Here is a 24,117-nt window from a genome sequence, read left to right as displayed (position 1 = left end):
TTAATTTTATACCCTGCGTGGTGAGTTGGCCAAATGGTGTGATTAGCTGGATAGCTGTTCACTTAATCTAACATGACCAATAGGTTTCATGTATGGGGACTCCTACTCTGAAGTATTGTTTTTAAAGATTTTTGTTCCTTTTCATCAATGACTATCTCAGGAAAAAGTGAAGGTGGAATACTGTTTCTGTGAAGGTGCAGGTGTTGCTGCGGGTGCAACACACCTGATATTCACTCCCTAAGAAAGCAAACTTAGAGATGACTCAATTTGAATTTGCACAGACTATAAAAAAAGTATATTAAACCTCAGATTCTTATATTCTCACACAAATTACGGAATTTATATTTATGAACAATCAGAGGTGTAGATCATTTCATATCATATCATGATAAGGTGTCTGATTTACAAGTCGATCACCAAATTAATTTTAACACAAGTCCGCATGGAGTTTCTCATGTATCTCAGCGAATCCAGCAAGACTTAAATTAACACATATATTTCCCTCATCCATCACAATGAGACAGGAGTGCAAATTAATAACTTTAATAATACTTTATATACTTTAAGTGGCGTTAACATTATTATGAATACCATATATCTAGGTGCTAAATCAGTGCAAACATTTGCTAATAGAAAACCCAGAAAAGTATTTATATGTATCAGCTATAGCAAAAGTACAGGGTCTAAACATGTAAACAAGTCTGGGAGACCTCATAAAATATGAAGCGCGTATACAGAAAAGCTGATGTAATGAGGATTACAGTAAATGATACATTTTTCATGTTGGGGAAAAAAACTCAAAGGCCGTGTCTTGATTTTGGAGGACACGTGACCCATAAAGAGGCCTTATACATCATGTGTTCATTGACCTAACAAGAAAAACTTGGGTGCTTTTTATGACGGATAATGTGAAATCCTGTAAAAACAAAAATAGAATACCACTCATATATGATATGCCTCATCCTGGATTATGTGCTCTTTTGCTAAACTCTGTGAAATCTGTGAAATTACTGCAGTGCAAAGCTATGCCATCATTTTTGGATGTCCGTACTGTTGGATTTGCAGTGATGTGGAATAATGAAAATAAAAGGTACGACTGTGATGCTCAACTGTTTACATCTGTGAACGTAAAGCTTCATCATCCTTTCTAAATTAGGCTACTTAACTGTGATTTAAGAGGAATGTAGATCTCTCTAATAAATCTTTCTTTCTTCCTTCCTGGTTTGAGCTTCTGTCTGCCTACTGCGTTATTTTGAAAAATGAAAGATGGTGTGTGTGTGTGTGTGTGTGTGTGTGTTCAGAGTAGTGGGGCGGAGGGGGTGTGGGATGGTGAGAGGAGAATTCTAAATCTCATCTTCATACTGGGGATGGTACTTTAAATACTAAAAATAAATAACGTTGTAGTTGTCCTTGAAGAACGCTACATCTCCAACTGAACACCAGCTGCACAAACTAAGCCAGATTTAGTCAGTTAAACATTGGAATAAAGCAATATTACTAACACTATAAATGCTTCCAGTTTACAGCACAAAAAGTTACTCTTTAATGCTTCTCACTGCTGTTTCTCTTTCTGTCTCTGTTTCCAGCTGGGACCACATATATCTTTGGAAAAGGGGGGGCTCTCATCACATTCACCTGGGCCCCTAACGAGAGGCCAAGCACCCGGGCCGACCGGTTAGCCGTGGGCTTCAGCTCACAGCAGAAGGACGCCATCTTGGTGCGAGTGGAGAGCACCCATGGGCTCGGAGACTATCTTCAGCTGCACATAGTAAGGATGGGGCTGCTATTGGATAATAAAGATTAAAATCAAGTATTTTATTCATATGATCTAAGGCAATCCCGTGAATATTTGTGTACATTCCTTTTCTGGTTTCCAAATTCAGAACCAGAAACCTAACTTTAATTCAAAAATGTTGAGGTACATAGAATAATAAGAATATAAGAATAATATTATAATATAAGAATGATTACACAGAGATAGAGTCAGATATATTTTGCTATATAATTAGTTTCTTTCAGATTTATCAACAAAACAGTGCCCTCATACCTTCCATCTTCCATGAGTTCAAAATAATGTTTAGAGTATCTCAGAACAAACATTCTCTAAAGAATAAGGCACAAATTGCCTATTAGCACTTATGGTCATTGCTATTGTGCTGTTTCATGTATATTTCTGTCAATATGCATCAAAAGAAGCATTATATTATTGATTATGAATGCAGCGTCAAAGAAAACACCCAAATCCTTAGATCTCATGAAAATCAGGGCAATGTGAAGTGGGCAGCACACTGGAACAGTGGAAATTAGTCCACTCTGTCTGGAAGCACAAGATAACAAACGTCTGTTTTCTACCATTGTCTCCATAATGCCTGAGGAAAACATTGAGCAACATTATTGAATACTATTTTCCAGTGTTTGGAAGTAAGCAGCTGGTGACTAATATTGAAACTTTGTTTGTAAGTTGTGAAAAAAAGAGCACAGAATTAAGAAAGGAAATTTCTTCAGTTCATATTTAGATAGCTCAGTCTGGGATAGCACAACTGAGAGTCACACAAGCATCATGGAAGTTACATAAAAAGTGGGAAGAAAGGGCAGCAATGGTAAAGTTTTAAGGAAAATATCATTATTTTAAGATATATTGATGAAGGTGCAAGAAAACTCATATTAGCACAAAAAGCTTGCTAGTATAATACTGATGCTACAATCTTAATTAAATTAAATTGAATTAAACCAAAAAGAAATGAGTATAGATAAACCTCTTACAGCCTATTTTTAAATTAACGTTTTAAGCCATTATTCTAACTTGGCACAAAAACATCAAGCAGAGTTTGTCACAGCTTGTATGATTCACTGATTAATGGCATTCAAGTCCAAATATTGAGATAAAATATGAAAATATAAATTATGCCCACAAGAAGGAGATACAATAAAGCACAAGGCTGTAGACTAAGAGATGTTTTCTGGTGATAAACACGTGTATCTGTTGGTGGAACCAAGTGACTCCTCAGCAGCTGCCAGCAACTGTGTCTTTTCTGGAGGGAAATCAGCCTTTTTAGCATGTAGCCACAGGACAGATGTGCCATGATGAAGACCAGAGGGGAGATCTGTCAAACGTCTGCGTGCTGTGTCATAATTAAAATCACACCTGTTGTCAGAGCACGGGACAAAAATCGCAACTGGAGTTAGACCCTTATTAGTAGACACTTTGTTGTAACCACCTAAAAACTGCTTCCTAAAATTACAGACGCTGTCCTGAAAAGCGTAGCATTTTGAAATGAGGAATAGTGCTTTCTTTATCTTCTGATTCACCAGGCCTGATCTTGAATTTTATTCCTATAATGTTCATAAATTATTTCCACTAATTTCCATATTCAATATTATGTCCCCAAATGTATTTGTATAAATCTAATTCAAGGTATATGTTTATTTTAAAACTGTCTATATACTTGTATATATACGTGAAAGAAGAGAAAACATGAATCGTTTTCTTAAAAAATAGAAACACTAGAGGTGAAGAAAAAACTCATTCCCCTCATTATGTTCCATAGCACATTGCCTTTTGCTGCTCTTGTAATGGTTCAGATTTGTATTCAAATGTGAAAGACATGTGGTAATTTTAGTGATTTAAAGTTGAGCATGCTCATTGCACTCAGCATTTATAGTGTCTTCCAGGCATATTCAGTAACTAATATTCAGTCTGTTGCATTCACTGTTCCAGGCTGGTCTATTATTACAGTTAACTGCGGCCTTTAGAAGAGGGAAGCTAAGTTGGTAAAATAATATTGGAGCTAATATACAGAAAATGTTTTAAAATTGAAACCTTTTTAAAAAGGTTTACAGTGTGCCTGTTTTTAGAGTTTTGACATGTTGGGTACAAAAATCCTCCCCTGGATGTTTTTCAGAATGTCTCATTTAAATTGTATTTCCAGTTTTAAAAGTGTGGAACTGACCTTGCCAGCCTTGCACTGTTGCTAGTAAATGCAAAGACTGCCGCAAAGCCAGCTGAAAAGATTTTTCCAGCATCTGCCAAGTCCTTGCACCCTGACAGATTGCTTACTTTGACACCTTATTACTGCTCAGCAGAGGGGGATAAAAAAGAGTTCAGAGGGTGTTGAGGTTGTCTTTTTTTGGTTTTTCTAACTAAGCTTCAAAAGATCACACCTTCTTGTTTTGTAGAAACCTAAGTTGACATTCCTTGTAATTCATGTTATGTATGTTATTAATTCCACATTTTATCACATATAACACATTCGTTTACTTCCTCTGCTTGCCCATTAACGAAAAAGAAGACTGTGAAAAGTAGGTGAAGACAGAGAGAAGCTGGTCAAAATAACACTGGCCACAAGGGAGAGTTGAAAATAGTAAAGGAAACAAATGATATATGAGTTTTTTTAGTGCTTCAGGGATTTGGTGTTTTCAGGTGAGGTGCCTTAGAGCAGAATTCACTTCCTTTATTCTTCCTCGGATATCAAGCTTTCTTTTCAAAACTACAATATGATGAATAATCACAGTTGAACTGCATGAAATGGTGTGAATCATGAAGGGGTCAAAACCCTTCCTTAAGAAAAAAGTCATAATAAATGTGGGCGCCTGGTTTCAACAGAGCACTTTCATTGTGTTTGAAGTACTCTTGATTAACAGATATGACTATTAGAGCAACCAAGATGAAACTTAACATTAGCCTACCACTAGATTTCCATCCACTGATAATTTGGAACAGATTAAGCTTTTAAAGCTGCAAATGTAGCATCTGATTGTCAGTGCTTAAAATATTGAAATCATTAAAACAGCAATTCTGAATCACAGATAAACAACAAAATAAACATTACTCACGAGCACAGAAGATTGCTGCATTAAACTGGTCACATACACAAGCTTCAAAGACCAATTATACACCATCCCCATATTCACCAGAGAGTAAATTAGAGAGGCTCATACTTTCAAAGGGTCATGTTTTTAATGAGTGACTGAAAGAACAAAAACAGAAGATTCATTGTGCAAAAGGATGACAATTAGAAACTACAGGAGAATGAATGATGAAGTTAATACAGTAACCTGGTAAGGTTTGGGTGGACCTCCGTGATTCCATAAGTAGATTTCTTATGCATTTTAATGTGCAAGTGCATCAATCGGGAGAGGGCTCCGGCAATTTGGCCCTCAAAATTATATTCTGAATAGGAAAGTCTTTCTTCATAAATATTCCGCCTCGTTCTGTGCAGGAATGGAAACGCTTCACACAAAACTCATGAATGTGCATACTTCAGGAGGGCACTTTCAAAGGCAGAGCTCAACCTTAGCCTTCTTACTGTGCTTCTTCATTTCAATTTTATGATAGATAAGTTAGGTACAGATCTGATGCTGTGTGCTGTGGTTACTAAATATTATAACTAAAAAAGTTTTTCCTACAGATGAAATAAACTTACAGTAATAACTGGATATTTTAAGATGTAATCCATTTTTAGAGAAAATATGTGCCTTTGATGTATTTGGGATGTATTTGGGAAATATGCAACAGTTCAAAGGAATTAGCAGCTCGCATTATATTGCATGCAGTGGTTTGAAGTTTTTTCATTATATATAATGATCTGTCATTTCCATCCAGCAATTGCCTTTTAAAAGAAAGGAATTGTTTCCTGTTTCATGCTCAGGATTAAAAAATGATTTACTAGGTTCCTTTTATGTTAGCCAAACACATCTATCACTGTGCTGAGTATGATGAAGAAGCACTTTAGCATTCCGGTGGGAATATGAAAGATAGGAAGCCTCTTAATTCCCAACACTGTAGATGCAAACTCCCACCTGCCTCTGAGGAGAAGGCGCCAGCAAAGAGTCTAGTAAACATGTCCAATACAGAGAAAGACAGTTGGCCGGTAACAAACTCAGACAGACAGACAGACATACTTGTCCTCTTAAAAGCATCAATATCTGTCCACTCAGACATTTTCTTTTTCAGCACATCAAAAATAAATCCTTATAATAACATATCCTCCTCATAATGAGACTGCAGCTGAGACCTCACACTGAAAGCCCCCGTGGAAACAGGGAATGCTCTAAGGAAATGCTTTCTCCCCCAGAGCTGATGTTAAAACAGCTAGGTGGGAGACTTTCATGAGGATATGCTTAACTAGCTTTGTACTCAAAAACATGGACAGTAAATAGCCAGCTGCTTGCAAAAAAAAAAAAAAAACCTAATGTGAACTGGAAATGGCAAGCTTTTGTTTTCTAAAACTGGGGTGCAGTAGTGTTGCTTTGGGGCTGTTTTGTAATCATGCTCTAAACCGAGTTAGCAAAATAAAAGCCCCCGGCAGACTGCTATAGCCCTGGAGATGTTAATTGTTGTCCAGAGAACAACAGAGGGCTGAATTTGACCGGAGGCCGTACTATCTTGTAGTTGACGAATTAATAATCATCGGTTTGCTTCTTGGGAAGAGTGATTAAACCATGGTCAAGTAAATAGCTCTGCCTGTACAGAATATAAGCTAGAATATAAAATTATAAGATATTTCTTATAAAAAGTATAAGGAATATAAATTATGTGTATAAAGAAACACAAGTTTGTAAAATAAAATTTGTCTTTGGAGGTCTTTTACAACTAGGCCTAACATTCTGACTAACCTACAATAACACTGACCTTAATTAACCCACAGTGTCATAGTGAGTAACTGTGAGTGGGAAGGCATTTCATCTTCTTTTTGACTTGTGTGAATTTGATTATCCAGCTGTAGTTTGTGTGTCATAAATCAGTCGCACATAGTCGCCTCCTCCTGGGTTCATGACAACTTTCAAGTGATTATACAATTCAGACAAGTAACATGGCTCTGTTTGGTTTTAGAGCTCCTTTATAGAAAATGTGTTGAAAGTTGCTTTCTCCAGCTTAAAATGACATTATTAAATGGAGGTTCAAGGTCTCTGAGGACACTTAACACTTCTGTACTTAACGCCAACTGTGTCAGCATGAATAATTATCTTAAATTGAAAAGGTCTCTAGAAGGATTTTACATCTGATTAGGGGGAGAGAGCAAAGCAGGGAGACAGGTTTTACGTTACACAATAGCAGCCATCAAGGCAAGAAAAGACGTATTTCCATCCACATATTTGAAGTTCTGGTCTTTCAGCCAGTAATGTAATATTGAAAGTAAGAGAGAAGGGGAACAATCAGTTATATTAAATGGCGCATGCCAAGGAAAACATTGTGGAAGTCAGTAGACAGTAAAGCTGGGAAACCAAAGCAACGCAAGACCCACTGTGGATGAAATTCACATCATGTCCATAAGGCCAGTAAATATTGTGGACACTGTGTGCCATGCAGTCTGCAGCATTTCATTTCAATAAAACACTGCACCAGCCAATTTCACTGTTTACTTCCCCTCTCTGGTTGAAGGTGTGATATAGTGCGACCAGATGTTGGATTGGGGGTTGTTTGAATAAAAACCTGCAGACTCTTGGTTCTTGATAGCACACAGCTGAGAGACAAATGATATGGGGGAAGCTGCACAGCCCGAAAGTCACTTATTATTAATATTATGTAACGGTAATGAGGTTTTACCTATGTGCACAACATGCTACCGTGCATGTGAGACATACTATACAACAGGCACTCATTGTATCACTTGACTGCCTGTTAAATCAGTACTGCCACCTTCATTGCTACATCTCACCTTCAGGCTGACAAGATGTGTTCTATCTCATACTGTAAAGACATGCCTTGCAATAACAGTGTAGTAGCAGAGTTAAAGGTGTACCCCTGAAGATTTATGTGGCGTTCCTCACAATGTCTCTTACAACTACATTAGTACCTTGACCTTGTGTTGTATTTAGAAAGATTGTATGGCAGCAAATGTACAAAGGCCAGACAGGCACAGGGAACCCGCTCAGTTTGTTTCCAACATTCCTTATCAGTGCCACCCAAAGGCTGGCTCGAGAAGCAGATTTGATCTTTGAGGAAGGTTGGCAGGAGCAGGCAGGAGCTGACAGGGAGAGAAGTTGGTCAACCAAAAGAGAAGCAGCAGGATTCTGTCAGGAGTTATCCACATCAGGAAACCTGAGCTGGCTGCTAAGGGAGAATGGTGCTGAACCCTAAAGAAAGAAATAAAACACACTGTCCATGTCACAAAAGATATGCTTTTGCCACTTAAATATGGTTTCTGGCTGGACAACCCTGAAGTAGACAACAATTCTATAGTCTGCACATTTTGAGTGAATATGATTTGATGTATTTTTTAGTTTACAACGTTTGTTGAATGTGTCACATTCATTCTTTGTTTTTACCTGCAGGATCAAGGGAAAATTGGTGTCATCTTCAATGTGGGGACGGATGACATAACCATCGATGAGCCTGCTGTCATAGTAAATGACGGCAAGTACCATGTTGTGCGCTTCACACGCAGCGGTGGCAATGCCACTCTCCAGGTGGACAACCATCCAGTCATAGAGCGTTATCCACCAGGTAAGACTCACGGGACAAAGTATGTGGGTATATGATACGTAGAAAGATGGCATGGAGCTACTGGATCAGCGAGAGAGGAGTGCATGTCTGCCTATCAAACATAAGTCTTCAAATGAGCAGTTGTGAAATGTACTGTTTGCAAAAAACTGATTGGTAATCTGCCCAGTGGCATATATATAGTCAATTCAATTCCAGTCTGGTTATTTCATCGCTATTAAGATGCCACACGCATACAACTGGACATGCCATATTGGCTAAATAATATAAAAATCTAAAATTCATGCATTCGCCTCAAGCTGCCTTCCTCAGTACATCTAGTAGCAATGAAAGACGTTTTATCAGCTGCTGTCGTTTTTGCTGCCAGTTTGGCAGACAGGTGGACAAGGATGTAGCAGATGAGAGAAATATCTTAATTTACAGCAAATTAGAGCAGCAATTTTTTTCTCATCTGTCCTCTAAAATTGGCTTTTCATGGGTATTTTAGAGATATGCATATGTGGCCTGGGCAGGATGTTCTAGACATTTCCAAAACACGTAATTCTTATGTGGTTCAAGTACTATATAAGTCTAATATAATATTTTAGATTTAATCTACCAATCCCTGTTCTAAAGAGACAGTGTTTACTAACCAGGATGAATATGTTGTATACTAGTGTGCTTTATATTAGTTCAGCTGATACATTCTTGTTGACATTTATAATTCTTTAGTGAACGTGTTTAAATCTACATTTATCTGTTCAACAGTGAACACGTACAACATCATATAAAGGTGACCTCTCTGTGTCTTGTTTACAAAAACAGATTGATGGATACGGTTGAATTCATATTGCATTTTGTCAGTTAAAGGGCCTAGCTCTATAATGACCAAGTCAAACATGTGTTTTACATTTCAATTATACAAAATAACTGTTGGATGCTGTCTTGTGAAATACTGTACATAAACATAAACATATACATAACATGAATTACCCTGCCTGGAGATTAAAGTGTTGCCTTATCTTGGTGTATATTTTAAGTGCCCTAAGAAACATATTTAATAAATGGAAATTTTATTGATAGGTTTTAGTCTGGCTTTCAGGTGCATTCATGGCATTGCATATAAAATGATAACTAACACACAAAATACAGAATCTACAATTATATTGAAGATGCATCTTGCCAAAAGACACAGATTTTCACCATCCAAAAGGTTTAAAGCTCACCAACCTGTGTACTCACAAACTTAATATACACATAGACCCAAAATAAAAAACATACATAATGTGATCACAACCGGCTGTGCTTTAACCTGTTCTGAACCAATCAACCAATTAACCTTATTTAGAACAGGTGCACCAGCTGGCATAGCGGGAGGAGACCAAGTCCCCTCTCTGGCTCCAGCTGGTGCTCAAAGCACACATACACGCCATGCCACAGTTGCACATACATCAAACGTGTGTAATGATGCCATCCGTGTTGTGTGTCAGTGCTTTTTTAAAACATTTCTAATGGTAAATGGTAAACTAAAGTGCATGGCAGTAATCATAACAAGGGAGCATACATCGTATAGGTGACAATTAAGATTATAAGGAAACTTTCTTTTTGGCTTTAAATGGATGTCAAACAACATAAGTGAGGCATAATATACAATGTCTCCAATACAAGGACACTTATTTTAAAACCTGCTGTACATTAAAGCTTACAGTAAAAACATCTCTCTAGGTAAGCTTCCCTTTAACTGTCACGCACTGTCATGTATTGGGCCTCCTCTTCCATGTTGTGCTGTAATCCTAATCCTTTTTATCCCTTCCTTACTATCCAATGTCCAACAACATGACTTTAAACTGTTTATTTATTTCAAATGATTTGATTTGTATCCATAATATGTGGATTCAGATAACCTGTTCTTAATTAACCCTAAATGGAATAAGCTACCCTACACATGTAGTCATTTATGAATAATGTCAACAAGAATGTACTATTTGTAAAGTCAGAACCTTGTAGAAACTATGTGGCTGATAATTGATCAATTGATTGATTGATTCTCTATTCAGTAAATTAAAATACAATACATGGATGTGAATGCAGTAAAATTCATCAGAATAAAGTCACATGATTTATTTCTTTTGCGGTCCAGACTAGTTGGCTGATAGAAACTATTCAGTGCTAGATCAGTACAAGGCTGAAAAAGTATTTATGGCACAAATATTAACTGGGCTCTCTATTGTCCAGAAACTGGCAATTCATACTGTTGAAGATTATATCATGCAGTACATTTCCTTTTGTCATTTTCTTTTTAATTATTCCTCTTCTGTGTTTGCATGTGTTAAATAGAGAGCTGAAGTCCTGTCCCACTTGACAGCAGTTTCTGTCCCAGTGTAGTTTTTCTTTTCAAAAGCTGAAATGAGGTATTAGTGTAAGGGCTTTATGCACTACTGGACTTGTTAATAAAGTCTGACAATTTGAGTTCAACACCTACAGTTCCCATGAGTTCTTGATATAGACATGCTCATCAATATCTCATAGGAGCTGCAGTGAAAACATATTGTATATGATGCAGTTTATTATAAATATACATTGTGGAAAAGAAATGGAGTGAGACTTCGGCCCTCTCTACCTGATAATTGTTTCTACTGTTAATACAAGATGTGTATCACTGTCTAAATGTAACTCCTGTAACAACTGTTCTCCTGGTTGTCTTTGTTGAAGAGGCTGATTCTGTAATGCTGTTTTTTATGTTTATCTGAATTAACCTCTTTTTTCATACAGTACATAAAATTATTTTACATTTTACTGTAATTGGTATTTACTTAAGATTATGCTTTGCTTAAAAAAATAGCTAAATAAGACTAACTAGCGTAGCACATCATAAATAGCCTAAACGATACTCTAATTAACATTAACACTGTTACTCGTAATAACTAGATAACACTAAGTAAATCACAAGTTTCTTTTAACTCAAAGCTGGGTTAAAATTGATAACTTGTTAAACCTGTTAGCCATTATAACACTGTTTCTAACCATGTGATCTTTCAGCTTGCAGACTTTAACCTTTAATCTGTCTCTCCAAATTCTTTGAAGGACACTATGATAATGAACGACTGGCTATTGCTAGACAAAGAATCCCATACAGACTTGGTCGGGTAGTTGACGAGTGGCTACTCGATAAAGGTAAAAATTAATTGATTAATTAATTAACCCTTGAAATAACTACTAAATAACCTTTCCCCATGAGAGGTGCAGTACCAGAAGACAAGGGTGACAAGGATCAAGTTACCCAGATGCATACCTCCATTTTAATTGGAATTTTCTATTGGCTATGAATTTTGATGACCATGATATAGCTTCAAGTGGAACTCAAAGTAAGTGTCAAAGCAAAGGGGTATAGCATACTTGCCATTTATGCTTTGTCATCCTTACACCTTATGGAAAAGCTGCACCTTAACAAAGATTTTAAACCAATTAACTAAAAACACATAACCCTTGTCTAACCCTCTATCGCCCCCACCCCCCCTCTTAACTACTGTGTGTAATCAGATACTGTGTGTAATTATTCCACATAAAAATACTTAAAATGCTGTGTAACATTTATATTAACATCAGTGAAACTAACATGTCTCGTTCCTCCTAAACTGAACATTTCAAAACATAACTCCTGGATGTGATCACAGCAAATGAACTACTCTCTCCTTTCATGTTCCCTGCAAAATTGCATTGCTTTACCTTGTACTACAACGACCACGTCACACTCACAAGAATAAAGTTGTTGTGTGTTTTTTTGCTGCAACAAAACAACCCTGACAGGCTGTTAAAGTAGATCACTGTTTACAGCCTTTAACTTTGCTAATAAGTATTCTCCTGAGATGAGCCCATTACTGCAGTCCTCCTCTTCTGATGTAACACTGCTTATCAGTGAAGCTGCTGACAGTGGTGCTGTTAGATAGCATTGCCCCTTTCAGGAGGTGAAACAATTGGACTAGGGGGAACCCAGAGCAGAGCATGTTTCAGTGGCCTAATGGCTGATGAAGTCAGTGGAGGGAGGGATGTTTAGCTCGTATTGTCATTTAGTTTTACATTGTCTGAAGTATAGTAAGACTTCCATTTAATAATTCCCCCATCTCTATAAAAATAAGCTGTACGATACGCATCCTTGCACCATCTGTTCTGGAGTTAAGAGATAAATAAATCCTTTTTTTCCCTACAGACAGTTTGCTAACTCAGTGATAATTCAAAATGACTATCTCTGTCCAATCAAAGCACTTAAATAGGCACTTAAATATAGATGTTAAGCCTCCTCTGATGGTTATAACCTGCATGTGTCAAGTCTAAATGATAAACTTGCTGCTAACTAACTCTCCCCTTTTAAACATCTAAATCAAGTTTTAAATAAATCTAACTAACTATTAATGTCATAATCACTAAAACCCACCTGGCTAAAATGATGTTCCAAGCTCTACCGTATGACTTCTCTATGTCTGCTCCACCATTCTCCCCCTTTTTCCACTTTTTTTTTTCTATGTCTCTGTCTGACTTTAGGGAGACAGTTGACCATCTTTAACAGCCAGGCAGCCATTAAAATTGGCGGTCATGACAAAGGTCGGCCCTTCCAGGGTCAGATTTCTGGGCTCTACTACAATGGTCTCCAAGTGCTCAAGTTGGCAGCAGAAAATGATCCCAGCGTACAGGTCGAGGGGAACCTTCGTCTAGTCGGGGACTCGCTCTCTGTGTTGACCACCGACACCACCTCTGCCACCCCGCTGGCAGTGTCGGATATGTCCACCACAATCATGGAAACCACGACCACTATGGCTACCACCACCACCCGCCGGCAGCGGTCACCAAGCTTGAGGGAGAGCATCTCAAAGGTCAGAGAGAGTATAAAGGAATATCTGAAGAGAACTAGATGCTAATTTAACGACAGTTGGAGGTTAAGTAAGGGATAATGCCCTTCGAGGTGTCCGTTATCAGGAATTAATGGACAACGTGGAGGCCAGAACGGGTTGCCTTCCTGATAATGGACACCTCGAAGGGCATTATCCCACTTATACAATGGTCACTTGCCAAAGAAAGAAAAATAAGATTATTAATTTAAATTTGTATGCGTTTTTTAAAATCTAAATCTAAAGTACTTTACAAGCTCTAACTCAATTTCTCTGGTGACACCTGAGGGCCTTCCTAATACCTGGAAGAATCATTACCATCCCATAAGGTTCAGAGGGGCAGTGTGGGGGGGTTGTGTGTTACAGTCATCATCCTGTGGTGTTCAGAGGCACTGAATACTACACTCAGTGTTGACAGATATATTTATGAGATATACAGATTTTGTTCACATTCAATTAATTTCAGTGCATTCATTTAGAACGGTTCACTGGAACTACTTTAGCAGTTGTCCTACATCACGTATTAATGGACACCCAGCAGCCAATCAGAATCGAAGGATTGTTGTCACCACATGTCTAGGAGGTAAAAGTGATAGGATTGAAGGCAATTAACGCAATTTGTAGCATTACCAATAAACTTAAGGAATGTTTAAAACTTAAGAAGAAGAAGGGAATAAAAGTACCATCCAACCTTTTTCATACAAACACATCTAATCCCTTATGTGTAATTAGGTTATTGAAGCGATCTATTGCTAATATATTTGAGTTTTCTTAGTGGTATCAATCAATATTATTATTATTTTTATTATGATGAATACAGAACCAAATGAATGATATGTTCAATTTTATTTATGTGTACCTTGCCAATACCCTGGTACCGACCAAAGAAGATGACTAAAACTAGTTTGAGTTTCTCTTGTATTCAATTTCCTGTACAGGTGTAAAGTAACACATCAGGATCCTCCATGAATATTCTATCCCAATGTCCCATTTTACATTCTGCTCATAGCTGGAGGTTTTACATGTATAAAGTGCCAATATGCACATTGGAGTTTTAATTTGTAATACAAGATCCTACCGTGTCAAGCACATAACCAAGGACAATCAGATAATGCACCTGATTCCTCAGTTCCTCTCTACACTTGCAATGGCCGTGGCACTTAATTTTGGGAAAAGGAGCCCTGTTTTTTTCATTAAAAGTGAAAACTTTTTTTATTGAAAGTCAAATAACAAAAATTGAAAAAGAAGTCTGATTTTAAGGTTATTCAGATTTGAAGAGCTGAGTTTCAAAGGAAGGTGAACTCTGATGTGTAATGTGCAGGGGTTGCATTGAACATGAACACACTTCAGGAAAGTTATTGTGTTTTTTTTATCAGTAATCAAGACAAAAGGGTGCTGTTAAAAGCTTGAACTGAGTCTGATATATATATATTTATAAATGCAACACCCATCATCTCTGGAGACCCAGTAAAATCATTAAAATCCAATTTCCCTAAATGTCAAATCCATTAAACTTATATCATATGCAATAATCATTAGAATAAATTGCAAACACAAATCCATTAAATAATTGTGTGCATGTCATATTACAACAGGTTTAGTCCTACATATCTGATTTTGAATTCATCACATATTTCACTTTATTTCCAATTGGATAATAATAACATTCATGCTCAATATATTTTTGTGCTAGCACAGCTATACAAAAAAGTATTTTTATTGAGTACATTTGAAGAACAGATTTTCACACATTGAGCAGTCACAATACTGCATCCAGACTGGTGAACATTACCAACCAACCACCGTTTCAAATGAGTTGATTTTAATCCAAAATGCTGCAAACCTGCCAAATTGGAAGCATTTCAGCAGTTGTACTTGGAGTCTGGAGGTTTCAAAGAAAAATCCCCCTGCCTCTCCTAATAAAAATACAGAGTGTATTTTTCATTACATTTCTCTTGTCCAGTTTCTCTAAAATTGCCTTCACTGTATTTTCAATTTAGCCAAGTAATCCATTAGTGAACCATCTATTCCCCACTCTGCACAGGTATTCTGGGTCCATTGTGCACCTAAAATCCAATTTAGAAATGTTGAAGCGCTGATTTACCATGTGAGAATTTGTTTTTGCAATAATAATATAAAGGAATTGTACAAAAACAAATTATATAGAATGAACTGAAAACATGTACAAAATTTATTCCACTGAGAATGTCCTCTCCATCAGTAGTGCTCTTATTTTGTTTGTAAACAAATGAAGTCAGACACAAAGGATAAAAAGCAGCTGTATACAGGCACATTTTGAATTTGTAGTCTTACCTGAGTTGCTCGGAGCAAAAACACTTAAGTGGTACAGTTCTGCATGCTGCAGTTTTTCCTCAAATAGGACAGCCAGCCAGCTATGATGATGATGGGAACGTGTTGACTTTGTGTTTGTTAGAAACAACACATTTTCTCCATTTTGCTTTCAGCCGCAGAACTCTGATGATATTTTGGTGGCGTCAGCCGAGTGTCCAAGTGATGATGAGGACCTGGAAGAGTGTGAACCGGGAACAGGTGGGTCAGCCATGTGAAAAAAGATGGGAGTAAGGCTCTTATCCAACTCCAAGTGATGTTACTTGTACCCAAGATTGTAGACAAAATGCATTGATTTCAGACAGCCATCATTATTTTCACATTTTCAACTCTCTCTTTTCAGTTTCTGTCAAACAGCTGTCCTCATTTAGATAGTTGTCACACACAGCATCAATTCATCCTGTATGTTAGCTTTTAAGTCATGTCTGTAACTGACTAAATTGGATGGAAGAAAATGTTTATGAAGTGCACTGCAGTCATTAAGAGTGGATGACAGTGGACGGTAGATCAGACTTGTGACAGAAACAAGCTGTGGAATTTAAGTCTGCCCTTATTATGGCTGCCTTAATTATTAATATGACCTTATCAGAATTGTTTGTTGTTTACTGGCCCTGCAAAGTGTGACTCAAATAATGATGAAACAGAACCTAGTGGCCATAAATAACCAAACTCTACAATATTCCTCCACAACCAGAAGACATTCTGACTTCAGAGTCAGATCAAAGTAAAAGGTCAATGAATGGTGTGATAGCTCATATATATATAGGATAATATATCGTATATATACAGCTAAATATATTGGGGGTTTATTTGGTGAGGAATCAATCAGGATGATCACAGGGTCTTAAAAAGTCTAAAATCCAATAATCTGAATTTTAAACCTTAAAATATCTTAAATATGATTTTGGCAGCCCTAAAAATGTACTGGATTAATTAAGTTAATGTAATTTATATAAGGTGCCATTTTTCAGTCTTGTTTTTAAAGGTCCAGTATGTAACATTTAGGAGGATCTATTGCCTATAACTATGTTTTAATTAGTATATAATAAGAAGCGTTTTTGTTACCTTAGAATGAGGCTTTTATATCTACAGACGCCTTCCATTGAGGCCGCCATGTTAAAACGGCATGTTTCTAAAGTAGCCCAGAAGGGACAAACCAAACAGTGGCTGTAGATAGGACTGTAGTTTCTCCCTCATGCTTGGAAGGGCAGGGTGCAATCTACAACTACACAAATCCTACACATTGGTCCTTTAAATGTGTTTTTGTATTTATTATGTTGTAACAACTACAAAATGAAACCAAGATGCAACCAATACCAATTTGCCTTCATATCCTTCCTACTTTTTTTGCCAGTATGGACCTAAAATAGATCTTAAATTGCATTCATAACAGTCTTAAAATGTGGACTAGACTGAACCTGTTTAAACCTGCTGATCTATATCCAAATAGTGATTAAAAATATCCAGGACACACTGGTTACTATCAGCAAACCACAATATTCTACGTAAAATAACCTGTCTGTGATTTCTCTTGTCACCCTTTAACCCCTGCCTACAGATGTGCAAACAGCAGCATGGCAATTTAATTTACTGTTCTTTTGTTTGTTATGTGCTCTGTTCACTCAGCTGCCGCCTTTCATGGGTCATCTTGTATGTTTGTATCTACATGTGAGCTTTTTAATGTTTTTGCTGTACTGTATTATAGTTTCATAATATTATTAACATTCTTAATCTGCACACCCACTCATTGGCTCCATGTAAGAATCAAGAACTATTTAAGAACAACATCATGGTGGTTTTAATTTGTTGTTGCCAAATGTTGATGTAAATAATAGATGCGTGATAGCTTTAAATTATATCACTGATGAGCCAGCTAATATAAGTTTAATTTTTCAGTAATATTCTATATAATGAGGAGATTGTGCCTCCATTTTAATGAGCGCAACTTCTCAGCCAGGGTTTAAATTTTAATGCTATTCTAATTTAGGATCCCCTACCTTTTCTGTTTCTTTTCTAGGAGGTGAATTAGTGTTGCCTATTATAACAGTGGATTCCCTTGAGCCCCCATCCATCGCCACCCGTTACCCCGTCATCCCTCCTCCCCCGACCCTCCTATCCCCACTTGAAACCACCAAAGAGTCCCTGATACTCCCTCCTCATCCTTCCTGCCCCCCGGACCAGGAGGACTGTGGTGACCCTGTGGAGGTCTCGGCCTTCGGCTCTGGGGAGATGACGGAATCAGATGACGAGGACTTTTACAATAATAACTCCCCCATGGTCACTGACAGGACAGTCCTTCCTCCACCTCCCACCGCTGGTGAGGGTGGAGTCCAGAAACCCCGCCCCTTACCTCCTTATGTTCCCACTACCAACCCTGATCAGCTCCACATCCCCGCAGGCAAAATGAACACCCGTGACCAGGTGCTTCTGCCCCCTGCTCCTCCATCCTCCCGAAACACACCAGGACTAACTTACCCCCCCAATTTTCCCCATGTGCCCACAGCCAACCCCACAGCCTCTGATGAAAAGAGCCAACCCGGTGCCGTGGAGGTGATCAGGGAGTCCAGTAGCACCACGGGAATGGTGGTTGGTATTGTGGCTGCTGCTGCTCTCTGTATTCTTATCCTCCTTTATGCCATGTACAAGTATCGCAACCGGGACGAGGGCTCCTACCAGACAGACCAGAGCCACAATTTTGCCAACAATTCCACTGTGGAGGGCAACGGAGCAGTGGTCAAAGACAAAAGCACAGCAACGGCCTCTGTGGCCAAGGCAATCACAAAGGGCAAAAAGAACAAAGACAAAGAATATTACGTCTGAGAACAGAGAAGGCCAGTGTGGACTGAGAACAAGAGGATGAGAGAGGATGCTTTCGTTTCGCTCCCCTATTTTGTCAGGTCGACCATGAGAGAAATTTCACAGGCCACAAAAAACAACTGCACAAAGCAATTGTATCTTGCTTTTAGCAGTTTTTTCTCAAAAAGTCAAGGTTGCCCAGCTCCTGTTAGTGATAAAATCCTCATCTATGGCACAAGATCTGACTCATCCTCTGTGTCACAGTGTGCACTCACCAATTCTTTGTTAGTGTATCATTTTTTTCTATGATTTTGACAAGCTAGGAAGAGGCATATCCACTTTGGCTTTGTATATAGCATGGTACAGTGAAGAACACTGCTGAGAACATCCGGACAGATTTGCCTAAATGTTTTCTTTGTACTCTTTGTATGCTCTATCTCAAGTCTCAATGTCCCCATTACGATATATGAGGCAGAACAGGCCAGTTACTGAATTTTTATGGTAGATGAGCAGAGAGCACCCCAGTCATTCTGACTACACTGAAAAAGAAAGCCTTTATTCAGATGAGACATCATCTCTGCAGCCTCCATGTCATGTTATGTGGTTTTAAAACTCCCCAGTTACTCTGCCTCTGTCCACAAGAGATTGTATTATGTTGCTGGTGCAGTATCATAAATGAAGCATGATATTTAGCAAAAATACAGCATTTTAAAGGGATTATTAAATCACTAAACATACTCCGGCCAGTGAACCTTATAGTATGATGGATCAGAAACATTATTTATGTGAGATGTCACAGCCATGCCATTTCAAGTAGGGGTAATTGTGAACAAATCAGTCTACACCAGTGAAGGTATTTCTCTGTAAACATTGCTTGTATGTACATATAGAGGTTAGCAGATTGAAAGAGCATTGTGTATGCAGGGGAACAGGTATAAAGAAGAATAAACATACAGACCCCCATGTCACGACGACGCCAGAACCACCGGAGCCGAACTTCACAGGAATTTTGGGGAACACAGAATCACATTTGAGGAAGTATTTCTTCTTGGAAGCGAGAGAAGCGACCCACCTCACCAGAGGCTGTCTCTCTCTCTCTCTCTCTCTCGATGTTTTCCTTTCTCTAAACTGTCATGGGATAATTCAAAAGCACACAGAAAATGTAAACATATCTTTGAGACATAGATATTTCTTGTAAAGCAGCCAAACATGCATTGTTTTTCTATGAGTTACTAAAAGACTATTCTATGAGATGAATAATTGAAGGTTTGTGAATTGTATTGATATTTCTCTGATATTTCGATGTATCTTGTTACCACTCCTCTTAACACATTACATTTTAGATTGCCTTTTACTTAAATCCAGACAAAAAGCACACTTTCCTCTGATAGCTGCAAATGTGTTTTTTGCGTTATTTACAGTTCAGATTATGCAGTGAAAACACAAGGATGGAACAAACAAATGTTTTGTTTTGTTGCATTGTGCATTTTATATGTGCTGAATCTGTTACTCAATGGATCTGATAATATAAAGCCATTTTCTGTGTTGAGTTATGTCTACATTTACTTATTCATGCTCTGTGATTTCTTGTTCTTTTTTATGAAAGTGCCATTCAACATGAGCTGCTCAGTGCTCAGAAAATATTCCATTCCTCACTCATTGCTATTGTATAGTGTTCATGTGAAATGGATCTCAATATGTGTACAGAACGTGGATAAAGATGAAAATACACTTGATTATATACTTTGTACACACCTGTGTTGTGTGTTCTTCTTCATCTTGTAGATTCACAAAGACAATGCACTTTATTTGTCTTTTATTTTTGAATACAGACAATATAGGACAAACATACTAGAAATCATGTAGTTGGGTCAGGGGAAATTCAGAGTGAACACAAATTAAGATTTCAGGTAACATGGTATAAATCAGGGTATATTATGTGGGCACAAGTGACCCTATTATAGCCCTAAATTTTAAAATATTAATGTGCTGATTACATCAGTCTATTAATGGGTGATTAAGCTTTTGGACATGTGAATGTTTTGGGATCAAAGAAACCCAATGACTTCACAGAGATGTAATTGTACAAAGGTCACAATTTGCTAACAAGATATGTTAACATGTTTAACATGAAGTAACAGCGTTTCACACAAATTGCAGGTCATGATGTGTTTTTAAAATGTGTCTTACACTTGGGTTTCATCATCATCTACTCTCTCTCTCTCTCTCTCTCTCTCTCTCTCTGACTCTCGGGTTGCTGCGTAATTCTGGCGTGTTAGTAATGCCTGGATGTCCATTATTTATTGGAAAATTAAATGTTTAGGTGTTTTTGCACCTTACACTACTGCTGCCGTCTAGTTCAGATCTCCAATGAGAAAAAAAATGGATTTCAGTGAGGCGAACTTGGACCTGTGAAGCTTAGAAAAACAAAATATTGAACAAGTTGACCTCCTGTTGGGTCACTGGTGATTCACATCACTGTGATAGTTTCATGGGTTGCTCATGGCATTCAAAGGGTCATCACTTGAGTAACTCAGCCTGGGCTTGGAAACTACACTTTTTTAAGAGAAAGCCTACATTACAAACTTGAATTGTAATGAATGATCACATTGTATTTTTGGAGGTAAATGAGCCAGTGTTTTGGGAGCTTGACCCCTATTAGGGGACCAGTGTTGGATTGTAACTAACACAAATACTGTACCTAAGTACACACTCAAGGTACCTGAGCGCTTCCATTTTATGCAACTTTATACTTCTACTCCACATCTCAAAGGCAAATATTGTACTTTTACTTCACTACATTTGACACTTCACATATTCAAATTTCCCGTTTCATACTCTTCCTGTCCGTACCATAAACTGAAGGATTAAGTGTTCCTTCATGGGTTGAGAAAATTTTCCTACTTCTTAAGCTAAATAAAATATTAAAAATATTATTTTTAAAAACACTCTTGGATTAGCTGGAAAATGCTGCTCCTGTTTCTCACAGGACAGTGACACTATAAAAATATGATGATCTTATAAAATATGATGCTTTTCTATAGATTAAACTACTCAACAGTATATGAAGTAACACTTAGCTCAACATTAAACATCTATAGCAGTAAAATGCAACATATACATTAATGCAGCAGTTATATTAATTCAGAAACATCATATATAACAGTAACACTGACAGGGACCACTGTACATCACTGTACAATGAGTACTTTTACTTTTGTTTTAACAATACTTACATACTTTTACTTAAAGGGCCAGTGTGTAGGACTTACCTAGTGGCATCTAGCTGTGTAGTTGCAGATTGCAACCAGCTCGCCTCAGCCTCCCCTTCCAAGCCTGTAGAAACTGCAGTGGCTGCAAAACTCGTGCAAACGCAAAAAGCCCTAACTATAGCCAGGGTTTGTTTTTTTCCATTCTGGGCTACTGTAGAAACATGGTGATTCAACATTGCAGACTCCAAAGAAGAGGACCCACTTTCTCTGTAGATAAAAAGGACTAAATCTAAGGTAACAAAAACACAATTCATATCAATTATATTATTTTTAGCTACATGTGAAAACATACCTGTGACTATGATGTTCCATTTCTGCTAATAGATCCCCCTAAATGTTACACACTGCATCTTTAAGTAAGGTTTTGAATCCACTTTTACCTGTAGTGAAGTTTTTACATTGTGGTACTACTGGTAGGGGACTAAAAGTCAGGATATTTCTGCCACTGCACTGATTTTGGTCCCCCACTGCAGTGCAACTTTAAATGGCTGGAGTAGAGAGTACAGAGTTGGTAGAGCCAGTCCAGATACTGACATACCATACCAATAAATGTTAGAATATTGACGTGTATTTAATGTGTTTTCAAAACTGTGTCAAATGCACTAAACCTAATTATCCAGAAGTATTTAAATAGTCCCACCTTGTTTTCTGACGTGCATCATCTGGATAAAAACAATAATCTGTTGTATGTCTGTGAGCAGTAATACATTTTGTGTTGGACTACCCCCTGCTGAGAACATAAGGAACTGTAAGATGAAGAGAAGGGTTAACTCAGAGGTCCACATCACTGAACACCAGAGTGACGTGATGTATGGGCTGGTTGCCCTCACTAAAACAGCAGTCAATACTTCTACGAGAGCAGATTACGTTTATCACAGAAGACAAGAGTTTAGGGAGATTGTATTTCAAGCCATCAGGGTCACCCGTCCTGTTAGCCTGTTTGTGCTGAGACTGATGGGGAGTAATGCTGTGGGCTAAGTGAGGTGCGGTGTCAGTACGGGTCTGTTGTAGGTCAGGTCTGATCTGTGCTGACATTGGGTATCGAGAAGAGTGGTTAAAGGATACGATAAGCCACTACTGAGCGTTGCTGACATGTCATGATCCTAATTCAACAAAGCAGCTATGACAAGAGAAGCCCAGATGACAACTGCTTTGTCATTTCAACTCCGACTCTGTTTCTCTAACATCCTAGCATCTTCCTCCTGTAAGTATTTGCCCTATAGTTAACAATTATTTCTGAGTTCAAATATTGCTGAACACTGCTATTTGTAAAATATCCTTTACAGATTAAAATACATTGTTGGGTCTGAGTTAAATGTGTGTGTAACTTTGTCAGTTATGTCAGAGCCTCCACAGATTGCTTTAAATTTAAATAATTGTTGGTGTATATTGTACGTTTAAACCACTGTTTTCTGTTAAACCAAATAAAACAGCACCTTTTCAATGTGTTTCATGGCTTCTCAGCTCCTTGTTCTTGACCTTTACCCGTGGTTGCCTGTTTAGGCCAAGGGAAGCACTGTCAAGTTCCTACACCCATTATATACTGTCTTTCCTTTTCCAGACATCTCTGTAGAATGAAGTGTTACACAAATAAGAAAAATGGGAGGATGTCTATTTTGGAATATAAACAGCAGGTTGGAGAGCTTGAACTAAAATGTGAGTCTCTGTTCGTCTGTGTGTCTCTGGTTTCAGTTGCCAAAGCTCAGTGTGGAGATTTGGACTTGCTTACACAAGACATGTGTAGTACATGCCCTTAGAAGTTTGCATTTTTCATCGGAGAGAAATAAGCAGAACACAGCAACAACAAATATGTAAACTGTTTATTTTAAAATTTTTATTATACCCCATGTGTAGGCTAAACGTATCAGAACCCACAGAGAATGGGGAGGATGAAGACATACTTAGGCTTTATTGTGGCTCATGTGGACATCTTACTGCTACTGCATCTCATGGTGGTTACATTAGTTTTTTTGGACTCCCAAAACCTCCCATGTCTGTGTGTGAAACAGAGGAGCAGCAGAAACAGTCAACAGTACAACAAATCAATATTACATAGATATTATATTATTATTTATTTATAGAAATAAATAAACTGATTTAACAGATAAAGTCAATGACTGCAATCATTGGTTACTGTAGCGGAATGATATCTTTATAAAACCAGCCACTGCTGGTGCTCGACACCTTGCGTGTATATGGTATAAATATGTTTTTATTTACGTTGATTTATTGTAGTCAACAGCTCTACAGTCTCTGGTGGTGTCTAGGAAAATTCAATCACCAATATGATGATCTGATATTTTGATAAAAGATAAAATCAAAAAGAAAAATACCCCTCCCATGACGTCAGTGAATACGGCCAATCACCGCCATGGGAATCTCTCTCTCTCTCTCT

General features: G+C 37.8%; 1 protein-coding gene across 6 annotated transcripts in view; it reads left to right on the top strand.

The window, feature by feature from the left end:
• LOC118332136 (neurexin-2-like) overlaps positions 1-20,167 on the top strand; it is a 90,333-nt gene extending 70,166 nt beyond the window's left edge. For 2 of the 6 annotated variants that reach the window (XM_035667302.1, XM_035667298.1), the window contains exons 14-19: positions 1,587-1,768; positions 8,275-8,446; positions 11,507-11,596; positions 12,962-13,290; positions 15,777-15,855; positions 18,158-20,167. In XM_035667302.1, the coding sequence (XP_035523195.1) occupies positions 1,587-1,768; positions 8,275-8,446; positions 11,507-11,596; positions 12,962-13,290; positions 15,777-15,855; positions 18,158-18,474 (1,169 nt within the window). In that variant the 3' untranslated portion in view covers positions 18,475-20,167. Of the gene's footprint in view, positions 1-1,586; positions 1,769-8,274; positions 8,447-11,506; positions 11,597-12,961; positions 13,291-15,739; positions 15,860-16,243; positions 16,259-17,671 lie in introns of all 6 variants that reach the window. The other 4 variants (XM_035667301.1, XM_035667300.1, XM_035667299.1 and 1 more) reach the window with 3 other exon arrangements.
• Positions 20,168-24,117: the final 3,950 nt, after the last annotated feature.

The sequence above is a fragment of the Morone saxatilis genome, unplaced genomic scaffold (assembly GCF_004916995.1).
Source record: "Morone saxatilis isolate NCDOM2014 unplaced genomic scaffold, NCSU_SB_2.0 Contig20, whole genome shotgun sequence".
Taxonomy (NCBI): Eukaryota; Metazoa; Chordata; class Actinopteri; family Moronidae; genus Morone; species Morone saxatilis.
The sequence above is the reverse complement of the archived record's forward strand: the minus strand, read 5'-3'. Positions and strand labels throughout refer to the sequence as shown.